Source organism: Corythoichthys intestinalis, chromosome 1 (genome assembly GCF_030265065.1).
Source record: "Corythoichthys intestinalis isolate RoL2023-P3 chromosome 1, ASM3026506v1, whole genome shotgun sequence".
In the NCBI taxonomy this organism is placed as follows: Eukaryota; Metazoa; Chordata; class Actinopteri; order Syngnathiformes; family Syngnathidae; genus Corythoichthys; species Corythoichthys intestinalis.
In genome coordinates, this window is record NC_080395.1 from 57,021,162 (window position 1) to 57,033,583 (window position 12,422).

The 12,422-nt window shown below is 37.2% G+C and overlaps 1 protein-coding gene across 4 annotated transcripts in view; it reads right to left on the reverse strand.

Annotated features, from left to right (window-relative positions):
* LOC130916094 (C-Jun-amino-terminal kinase-interacting protein 1-like) overlaps window positions 1-12,422 on the reverse strand; it is a 59,945-nt gene that overhangs the window by 20,771 nt on the left and 26,752 nt on the right. For all 4 annotated transcript variants that reach the window (XM_057836517.1, XM_057836531.1, XM_057836524.1 and 1 more), the window contains 2 exons: window positions 5,431-5,512; window positions 1,764-2,900 (listed from right to left, as the gene is read on the reverse strand). In XM_057836517.1, the coding sequence (XP_057692500.1) occupies window positions 1,764-2,900; window positions 5,431-5,512 (1,219 nt within the window). The remainder of the gene's footprint in view (window positions 1-1,763; window positions 2,901-5,430; window positions 5,513-12,422) is intronic.

Genomic DNA, 12,422 nt, shown 5'->3' on the forward strand with positions numbered 1-12,422 from the left:
TATATATATATATATATATATATATATATATATATATATATATATATATATATATATATATATATATATACCCTTGATCTCAGAACTGTGAGGCAGACGTGCTAACCACTCAGCCACAGTGCCGCCATAAACATAAACACATATATATATATATATATATATATATATATATATATATATATATATATATATATATATATGTGTTTATGTTTATGGCGGCACTGTGGCTGAGTGGTTAGCACGTCTGCCTCACAGTTCTGAGATCAAGGGTTCAATCCCGGGCTTCGGCCTTCCTGTGTGGAGTGTGCGTGTTCTCCCCGTGCCTGCGTGGGTTTCCTCCGGGAACTCCGGTTTCCTGCCACATCTCAAAAACATGCATGGTAGGCTGATTGAACACTCGAAATTGTCCGTAGGTATGAGTGTGTGCGTGAATGGTTGTATGTCTCCTTGTGCCCTGCGATTGGCTGGCAACCACTTCAGGGTGTCCCTTGCCTACTGCCCGTAGTTAGCTGGGATAGGCTCCAGCACCTCCGCGACCCTCGTGAGGAAAAGCGGCATGGAAAATGAATGAATATATGTTTATTACGTTTACGTATATATTTTGTACGCATTAGTTCTGCAGGTTAGCAAGTTTAATGTTATACTAACTGTGATGCATGTCGGACTTTCAGTAGCAAAATTATTGGTGTGTCCCCCACCTCTACAACATTGATGTCTTTAATATGATTTACAGTGGCTGCTGCTGGCCCCCCCAAAAAAACTTCTAATATCCCTCCTCTCCGAAGGGGGTGGAGGAGGTGGCATATTGTCAACATGAATCTGTCAGGGCTGTGTGAGTATGTGTGTGTGTCTTTGTGGCGGGACAGGGGGATTCAAGTCATCAGCCAACCAAACGTTCGTTTGAGGGGGGAAAAAATGGACCAGCACATTCAGCAAGTGAAAAGGGATAAATGTAAGTCTGAACATAATGGAAATAATTCATTTAATAATGGTAGGGTCTATTCCATCCTTACAACATATGGGAAGACAATGTCATTTACCTATATAGCTGAACTCTTTATATAAGCAAATAAGGTTGCTTAAAAGTTGATGGGGACAATTTGAGCATCCTGAAAAGTTGGTAGTGTTAATTCCTTATCGTCCCTATGCAAACCTACACCCTTGTCTTATTGCAACATTCTACCTCCGCTCTCAGTCATCATGGTAACAATTTCTAAATTGTGAAAATACATGGTTTGTCTTTTAAAATAGACCTCACAGAGAAGTTTCCTAATACCTGCTTACTTTTTTATATATATATTTATATACACAAGATGAAGAAATTTATTTGACTAGATTTAAGAAAAAGAATCTGATGAAGGCATTATACATTTGCAGTGTAATATTTATTTAAAATAAGTGGAATAATCTGACAGATTAATCTGTTAACTTGTCTTTAACACTCAAAACAAGATAGAGACAATTATTTGACTATATTTAAGAAACATAACATCATTAAGACGTTATAAATTTGCAGTGTGTTTGACTGTATAATTAAATAAACCCTTTTCCTCCCCACTTTACTCATTCAGCAGTGCACTTGAATCTCAGTCGAAACATGAAAAACAAACAAATGAACATGTGACAGCTCAAACCTAAAAAAAAACAAAACAAAAGCAAAACATAAATTGGGGCACACACTTGTAAGTGGTAAAATTACTGTACAATTTCATTATTTCCAATTAGTTGCACCAAAATAGTGTGTTTAGATGGTATTGACTTACTTGATGAGCTAGACCGTCCGTTCATAAAAACGTTAAGGAACTTCTTGGAAAAATGGAGGTCAACATCTGGCGTGGAATCTTCTGAAAGACAAGCTGTGGCCTCTCGTCTCACTCCCCCCAAACGATGGCAATCTTCCTCCTCGTCTCCCTCCTCATACTCTTCCCCAATAGCAGATTCGTAGGGAGAGGAGACGCAGTTGTCATAGACTGTGGCTGAATCACTGTCGTCGCTATAACCTTGATAACATTGTCTTAAACTTACAAGCTCTAGCTGAGAGTGTTCATCCACCACCAGAGTGTATTTGACCGAGTCATACGACAGGCCACTGGCATCAGAGCTCATAGAAGTTCTTAGCAGGGTGGATCTACTGTTGGCGCTTTCCACCTTTCCAACCACTTTTTTTATTCTTTCATCCATAATTATTCTGTCCACATCCTCATCCTCCCCACAGTAGCTTTCGTCCGTTGCGTCAACATACTCTACCGATGAACCAGTTCTCAACATTGCCCGTGCGCCTGTTCCCAACCCTTTGAGATTGAAATCCAGAGCCAGGCCAGGATGAGATGACAGAGCCATGCTAGGTGGCGTGATAAGCGATTCAACACAGGACGCGTAAGAAGGTGGGGCGATATAGACTTCGTCCTCCTCGTAAATGGAGGGGTTTGACTGGTCAGGGAGTGGCTGGTAAGGAGGTGGGCCTTCTGTGTCAGAGCTAATTGACATACGACCCTGTTCGCTCAGCTGCGAAAGGAAAGGTCGGTCGTGCGTGCAAGGAGGCTCCGAGGGGTCAGAACAGCGCTGCACTGGTGTTAAGTAAATTTCCTCTGTGGGTTCCAGAGGAGCTTCTAAGTGGTGCTGGATCCTTTCCTGCTGGTAGCTGCTTCCATCCACTTTTCCAACTGGATAGAGAGGAGCTGGCTTATAATTCTGTGGCGGTGGCGGCGGCGAAGGTGGCTTCTCCTGAAACTTTGGTCGTGTCGACGCTGCTGTTGCAGAACTTTGCGAATGTCCAGACGTGTGTGATTTTCTGCAAGGAGCGTCAGTGGAAGTGCCTCGATCTTTGGTCTGTGCCCCGCCACTCCGTACCTTGTCCTCGTCACTCAGGCATCTGTGCTCACGTGGAGGTGTTAGCTCACCTGGAATAAGAAAAAAGACACATAGCAAGAAAAACATGAACGTGATGAAGACCAGCAAAACCGATGGATCAAGAGTGACGATAGACATGGCACCAAAGTACGGAATGTGGAAAAGCAAGAGAGGAAAGTATATAAATGGTTAGGTTACATATGTTAGGATTACTCAGCTAAATCTCCATTACTCATAAAAAGTCAAAGCATGCCTAAGGGATGGTGATTGACCGGTTATGTCATAATCCAGTGGTAGGAAGTGCAAGCACTATCATTTTACTCGGGATGACAGGCTGACATCGGCCACAGATTAACACTCTCGAGTGAGTATTTTCATCCAACTGAACATTTGAGAACCAAAATGGCCAAATGAGGATTTGCACTGTAGATTGAGCATTATCTTGTCACACATTTTTTATTTGAATGTACAAAACTAGTTTTATTTAGAAATAGTAAAATTCAAGTCTATTTTTGAATAACGTTTTTTTAAATAGAGATTACACTTTGGTTCTAAATTATGTTGGTAATTTTTAGAATTTTAGTTTTAGTTTGTCTTTAAGAGACCAGTTAAAGAAATACTAATAATGAAATTAATACAGGGTGTCCATAAAGTCTCTTTACAATTTCAAAAATTTATTAAAAATTAAACTGATTAGATATTTTATTCAGATTTGTTCCATTGTATTCAGTGTTTATTGAAGTTTTTTTTTTTTTTTTTACCTCTTTTAATACACTTCTACATGGGCACCATTAGTTGCACGAAGCACATCAAGACGGTACTCGATTTCTTGCCGTGTTCGCTGTAGCATAGCCTCATCAATTGTGGCAATGGCATTAGTAATCCTTCGCTTAAGGTCAGCAATGTCCCTTATCGTTGTTCGATACACGGTATCTTTAACATAGCCCCATAGAAAGATGTCCAGGGGAGTGATATCTGGTGAACGTGGCGGCCAAGGAATTGGCCCATCCCTTCCAATCCATCGGTCTGGAAATGTTTGATTGAGGAACCCACGAACATGCAGCCCCCAATGTGGTGGTGCACCATCTTGCTGAAAAATGATGGTTGGTTGAAGGTCATTCAGTTGTGGTGCCACATATTCAGTTAAAAGGTCAAGGTAAACATTTGCAGAAATTGATGTCTCGATGAAGAAAAATGGACCAATTATTCGATAAAAAAAACTTTAACAAACACTGAATACAATAGAACAAATCTGAATAAAATATCTAATCAATTGCATTTTTAATACATTTTTTAAATGGTAAAGAGACTTTATGGACACCCTCTATAGTTAAATAAAAAAAGTAGTCAAAACATAAGTATGCAATTCCACTAAATAGCAACTAGTTTGATAACTTTGACAATGCCCAAAAAGATATTGTTTATGATATTATTGGAATGATAATGTTTTGGGACGTGTCCCAATACAGATTTCCTGTGCTATGTCACAAAACTCACTTGATACTGTATGGCTACTGTATGTGGACCTTATGGAAGCAATGATGCATTGTTATTGAATCTTAAATTCTCTATTAAAATCTAAAATTTTAATAAAACTGAAATATTTCTTACTGAATTCTAAGACAAATTAGGCAATAGAGACAGAATGGTAAGGTTTTATAAGAGAGCTGCCATTTGTGGTCAGTGAGAGGCACTTTGATAGTTGCATCAATAACAAGGTTCATGAATGAAAATAAAGAAAGCACTGGTACTGTATTGATTTAAAATGAAGGTGAATTTTCGATTGTGGATAATGTTTGATTTTGAGTCTATAACCTCAGCTGCTGCTTGAAGCTGCAGCGATTAATGTGTAAATTTGCCATGAAAAAACTAAATATTACCTAAATATTAAATAATTAAAAAAACAACATCAGATTTAATTTATGTTATGAAGCAGCAGCGATTAATGTGTAAAGTTTCCATGAAAAAAAAAAAAACTTTATCCTTAAATAATTAAAAAACAACATCAGATTAAATTTTTGTTATGATGCCCCCCCCCCCTTTTCATTATTCATCTTCGAATGTGACCAACTGTTTCCCCTACACAGGTAAAAAGAAAAAATATGACAAGAACACATTTACCCTTTTGTATAGGTACAACCTCACAAGGTGAGTCAAATAAGTTGAAATAATAGGAGCGACAAACAAAAATGGGACAAGGACATGAGAATTGCGTGTGTTAGCTGGAAAGACCTATCAGATGTCCAATCATGATTTTAGATATTCAGGAATATCGTTCCTCCATTCATCACCAGTTGTAATACTCTTGTAATTGAGGGCCTGAGGCCAGGGTCACCTAATATGTTAAAGGAGCTCTAGCGATGACTTGTGAAAGCTCACTTTTTTGCACCTATCCACACAAACATTCAGCAGTTTGACTTGCTATTCAACACGCAACAATGACTACCGGTATAAATCTTAATATTATCATTATTATCTTGGAACAGATGTTAATGCTAAGTTAAATCTGGAAAATGCACATATGGTTCTCAACATCAGCAAGGAGATTGTTCAGATAATGTGTGAGGCACAAAAACTTACCAGTTTTGAGAGGTGAAGATGAGCCTGAAACCTTTTCCTGCCATGTGTACTTCTTCCCAAATGAGTTGTTGTTTAATGTGTCCTGAGGAAGAATAAAACGCAAATGAGGGAAGTGGTGGGAAAGCAGAAGATGAAAAGCAAAAAGGGACTAAACTCTGAAATCCTGAGACTCCACCTTTTGTCCCCAACTCACCACACAAAACACACAAAGCTTTTTTCTGGTGAATATGCACTGAATGAGGCTTTTGTCTGTGTGTAGTGGTGTGAATTTAAAGGGAACCAGTCCTTTTCCATAGTGAGAAGAAGTAAATTATTTAATTTTCTACTCAATTTAAATTTTTTTGTTGAATAAGAATTGTGAAGTTGAATCCCAAATATCATCGAGCATCACATGTCAATTGCGGTTCTCTATTGAATTGATTTCTACTCTACTCACACCAGAAAAAAATTATTAATCTTTAATCTCTTTCCAAATACTGTTCAACAGATGGTAATAGTAAGTTCAATTACAGTGTCAAGTTACGAAAAATGGTATGTGGAAGAAGTCTACCTATATCGAAGACACATACTAGTGTTAGTCGCTTACTCACAGTCAGGGGTGAAAGTGGCTAGAATATCTTGCCGGAACTCCGTGACATGCAGGTCACCACGAAGCCAACTTTAGATTGTATCTATATATTTTATTCATTTATTTATTTATTTTTGGGTGGGGGTGTCCCAAACCTACTAAAACCACAGAAATGCAGATAAAACTGCTTTTGGCAGTATTATTCCTGTAACACATACAAACAAAAAACTGATTTTCATTCAAAAATATATTTTTTCAATGATTTGCAAAATGATATTGATTGGTCAAAAAACAGCAGTAACCCCCCCCAATTTCCTAAATGCAAAACCTCAATCTTAACTACTGAAGAACACTGGATGTACATTACATAAAAATTGAAGCAAATGCAAACATTTACTTTTCATTTTTCTTTTAATAATAAAGATAAAAGTAACATACATAACAGGCCAAAAGTTTGGACAATCCTCATTCAATGAAATACAAATGAAGGTTCCAACCCCATTGATAAAGCAGTAAATTCCACTAATCAACCCTGAAAAGGCATACCTGTGAAGTCAAAAGCCATTCTAGGTGACTTCCTCTTGAAGCTCATCAAGAGAATGACAATAGTGTACAAAAATGTAATCAGAGCAAAGGGAGGCTACTTTGAAGATACAACAATATTATACATGTTCTTAGTAATTTCACCTGTTTTTGCTGAGTACATAGTTCCGCACATATTCATTAAGCCTCTTCAACTTTTTCCTTTCTTTTACAGAGCTGATCATTTTGTCTGTTGCATTGCCCTTTTTATCGCATCAATTCAACAAGGTTTTTTTTTTTTTTTTTTTTTTTTTTTTTTTTTTTTTTTTTTTTTTTGTGCAGTTCCAGAAAACGTGCATTTGATTTGTCAGTATTGTGGTCTAAGGAGTTAGAACTACACTACCCAGCATGAAGTGCTATTACCGTATTTTTCGGACTATAAGTAGCAGTTTTTTTCATAGTTTGGCTGGGGGTGCGACTTATACACGGGAGACTTATGTGTGAAATTATTAACACGTTATGATATCATTTCACATGTTATTTATGTTCTGGAGTGACACTGATGGTTTGGTAAACTTGTTAGCATGTTTTTTATGCTATAGTTATCTGAATAACTCTTAATAGCTTTGACCACGTTCTGCCTTCGGCAATGTGTGTTCAATTGTATTATTGACTTTTTTATATTGAAATGCATGCTTTTAGTTTGTGGCACTTTCACGCCCAAGTGGGGGCGCACTCACACTTAATTACGCGAAGAAGAGCGCTCACATGCCAGAAGAAGACGGACAGCTATGCAGTGACTGAGCGAGATCGAGTGGGTGAGAGAGGGAGAAACACGGCTGCGAACCTATGTTCATTGTTTATTCTTGTAAAATATCTCTACAGATGCAACGCCTGTGTGTATCATCTTTTCTGTTGTTGTTGTGTGTTTTCCACCCGCGATGGGACACTTAGAGCCAGTTGTGTAGTTGTTGTTGTTGTGTAGATGTGCTAATGCTAGCGAACGCATGCTAACCGTTTGTGTCATTGCTGTAATAGCAGCTAATTATCATTTATTTACGTTGATACGAACCTGTTTGGTATCGAGGACGAAATTGATTTGTATTATTTCTATTTTTAGTTTCACTCTTCAAATGATGGTGTCATACCGACGGCAAAATAAAGTCAGCAAATTATACAGACGTCCAGTATCGTCATTTGGGAGTTTAGCTTGCTGTATAGCCAGGACCAAGCCGTAGCGTCCTGGTGAGAACAGTATATTCGCATTTCGTTGTTCATGCATCATGTAACATTATCATACTGAACACTTATTCAGCATGTTGTTCTCTATTGTATTTTTATATTAAATTGCCTTTCAAGATAACATATCTGTTCTATGTGTTGGATTTTATCAAGTAAATTTCCCCCCAAAACGCGACACATATATATTTTTTTTCTCTTTGTTGGGCATTTTATGGCTGGTGCGACTTATACTCATGTGCGACTTATAGTCCGAAAAATATGGTACTCATTGAGTCACATGATGTTACATTGAAGGAAGCTCAGTCTTTACTGCGCGATTGGCGCGGGTGAAACCGAAAGTGTTTATTAAAGAAGCATTACAATGCCTACGTATACTTATTAAGACAATAAGATAGACAACACAAGTATGTCAGCCAGTTGAACGGACAACTAAGTCCAAGGCAGAGACGCGACTCGTCAGACTCAGTAAACTGTAGTAGCTGGGGAAGCTCAGTGCCGTCCGTGGAATAATAAAAATCGGTGGAAATGGATGACGCTATGCAACCATTTTATTATGCTTATTGTTAACAGTTTTGTATGGAAATCTGACGTTGGTACATTGTTTTCTTCTTGGAGATGAGATGCGTCTGTGGCAGCCTGGCATTTTTTTTTTTAATTACATTGGGTTTTGACAGTTGCCTGCATATATTCGAAATCAAAACACCGTAAACTGGAACGATATTCTGGCCCAGAATCTTATGCCGGAACGCTGTTCCGGATCGTTCCGGCACACTTTCACCCCTGCTCACAGTACTGACTCTTCACCTTAAATAAATAACAATAACAACAACAAATAATAAGTAGTGTTAGCACAGTATAATGATTAATAAGAATACTTAATATATTGTCATTAATGCCAGGAACACAAAACTACAGCTTCGAAAAAAGTAATATACATTCTTCAATTCCTAATTCAGATCCAAGATGAGTAAAGGCAAAACATATAAAACAAACAAAAAAACAAAACAAACAAACAAAAAAAAAGCATAAAATGTGTACTTTATCCAAACACATTTATCTCCTTTTTGATACAAACATGTACTTTAACTGAACGATGCTCAGTGCAAAACTAGTGCTCAAGGTTCCATATGTGACACAGGTATGCTGAGGGGACTAAATTAAGAACTGGAAACTCCTGTGATCAAAATATTCTTTTTCAAATATGGTTCCCTTTTCTACGTCCACCCACCGAAGGATGACTCATTTCCCGGTCTTGTGTACCAGGCAGGGATTGAGCCATTGCCATGGTAACGAAAGACGTGGATATGACTCATGTGGTGTGCGTATTAATTACTCAGATATACATATTTTAAAAGAGACTCCGTGCGTGAGATATCATCTGACTGAAAACTAGACCCCCCATAATCATTTATCAAATCGAAATAGTTTCACATGTAGATATTGGTAATGTAATAATAATGAAAAAAAAAAATGTCTACGAATTAAGCTTAGCACAGGTAGGTTTTGCCTGCCAGCCCAGACTCAAACAAAAGTATTTACAAGTGTGGCGCAACCAGATGGGAGATTATAAGGACTCAGGATTAAGCCTGATATCACGTCGGCCTCTCTGTCTGGATACATTTACTCAAAGTCTTAGAGACAACAAACACCAAAATAAAAGCAACCATTAAAGTATGGGTTTAAAGGGACTCAATAAAATAATATATTCAAAAACCCAAATGCTGTGGCATGTCACACTTTTTCAGCCACGCTTGTTTCAGCCACTTAGGTCTATCAAATGAAGCAGAGCTTTATTATAGTTTACATTTTTATTTATTCATTGACCTGGAAACAGTCACCCAGTTTCCTCTGTGTCTCTGTCTTTGTAGAATACTAGTACTCAGAAATGGTTGGTCTTCGTGCCTTTTATGTAATCTTCTCACGGACAGGGATAATGGTTTCACATTGGATATTAGGTTTGTCAGCATGACAGCATGGCTGATTACGTTACATCATGGTGTTTGGTGATTGTTTGCAATATTTGTTTAATTGAAAAAAATATAAAAATATATCAAATAAGTGTTGTCACACCACCATGGATATTGATATCATTACAATTTTAGGGGCGCGCGGGCAATGGTGTTTGGTTTAAGATGAATGATTGCAATGTAATTTGATCAACTTCAGTAATAGAAATAAAAACTTCACTGTAATTGTAGTATAAGAGTGTGTGCGTATGTGCACAATTGGAATGCAATATGTCAACAGTAAGCATATTTCTCTCTTTCACTCTTTTTTAAATCTGACATAATTATGGTAATTAAACAAGGAAAGCACACCTATTAGATAGTCAAAGGTGCATATATAAAAAGTCTTAGCTGCTGAAGAAAGTGAACAACATCCTAAGAAGACTTTCGAAGCAATTGCTTTCTTAATACATTGTGTTCAAGACAGCACAAACACAGACAGGAAACTGAGGAGAACAATGGTCATGTACAGTAGCTTCAATAGTCACGAACTAAGACAAATGTGAACATCATTTTGACAGCCCACAAGCCTGGATGAGTGGGTGTAGAGTCAACCCAAGTTATGCAATGTTTTTGTAACCTGACATACAAATAATGTGCATTTATACATATATATATTAGGGCTGTCAAAATTATCGCGTTAACGGGCGTTAATTAATTTTTAAAATTAATCACGCTAAAAGATTTGACGCAATTAACGCAGGTGCCCCGCTCAGACAGATTTAAATGACGGTACAGTGAAATGCTCACTTGTTGTGTTTTATGGAGTTTTGCCGCCCTCTGCTGGCGCTTGGGTGCGACTGATTTTATAGGCTTCAGCACCCATGAGCATTGTGTAAGTGATTATTGAAATCAACAATGGCGGGCTACTTGTTTATTTTTTAATTGAAAATTTTACAAATTTCATTATAACAAAAACATTAAGAGGGGTTTTAACATAAAATTTCTATAAATTGTACTAACATTTTTCTTTTAAGAACTACAAGTCTTTCTATCCATGGATCGCTTTAACAGAATGTTAATAATGTTAATGCCATCTTGTTGATTTATTGTTATAATAAACAAATACAGTCCTTATGTACCGTATGTTGAATGTACATATCCATCTTGTGTCTTATCTTTCCATTCCAACAATAATTTACAGAAAAATATGGCATATTTTATAGATGGTTTGAATTGCGATTAATTGCGATTAATTACGATTAATTAATTTTTAAGCTGTAATTAACTTGATTAAAAATTGTAATCGTTTGACAGCCCTTTTATATATATATATATATATATATATATATATATATACACACACACAGATTGTTGTTGGAAACTATAAACTTAATTAAATCAACACTAGCAGACATATTAGTGTGTACACCTAAAGCACAATGTTACTTTGTCTAACATATCAACCTGGGAACATACTCAAAATACCTTGTGAAAATGCTGGCTGAAGTTGGTAAGAGAGTGTCATTGCCCATAAAGAACACAACTGTACAAACATGGATTGCAGATCCACACTTCATGGAAGAAACCATTACTCTATATGAAATCCAAAATCACACATGTACGACAGGGTCTCAGTTTTTGGAGACCTGTCTTTTGCTCTGACAAAACTAAAATTAAACTGTTAAGGTAAGGTTAAGGTAAGGTCATTACATTTGAAGGAAAATGGAGAAAGCTTGTGAGCCTGAAAACAATAGCCCAACAGTGAAATATATAATTGGAGGCAATCTTTCAGCAACAGTAAAATTTGACTCGTCATTTGTCTCAACATGTGACGAAATGCTCGAAATAGGACAATTTACAACAGCGCCACAATGTCATTGTTTTCCCGCAGGATGGCCAATTTTCTTGTTAGAGAAATCAACATTGGTCCCAAGAAGGTCATTATAGGTGGTGAAAAAAGGAAAAAGGTGACGCTTCCAACTGAAATTGAAATGACAATAATAGAAAAGTATGAGTGAACTGGTTCAACAATACGGCCAGAATATGTCTACGATTTCGACGGTCCTCCTCCTCTCTACCTCCACCCGCCATCTCCTCCAACTTCCATTCGCCAGTGTCTACAAATTAAGGTGACAATTATTATTATTGTAACATCTGCAAGGAAGTTGCCAGCTTCGGCAGGTTTTTTGAATAATTTATTTCAGGAATTGTGCAACACAACATGCCTACTGTCAGCCATAGCCAACGCCAACAACAACAGGACCATGAAAAGATAGTAAAATCGTCCCACTCTTCCGCACCTCTCTCGCTCTCATCAATCACACGGTGCATTCAGGAACAGCATGCAAAACACAACTGCCACGTTAGAACCTTAAGTATTAAATCACTATTACTATATTATTATTATTCCAATTTGTATTCATAATGTATTTCTTTTGCTATGTGTAATTGCTATTTGTAATTGTACCTGCAGTATTTATGAAGGAGTTAGTGTAGGTTTTTGGGCTGTTGAATGAATTAATTGAATTATAATGTATTCTTATGGGAAAATCCTGCTCGACATACGACCATTTCGACTTACAAACCAGGTCCTAGAACGAATTAAATTTGTATGTCGAGGTACCTCTGTAATTGTCACCCAAGCCACCACGAGAGAATATGACACAGTGGTGATTAAACCAATATTATTCTCCTCCACCATCTTGCTCTAT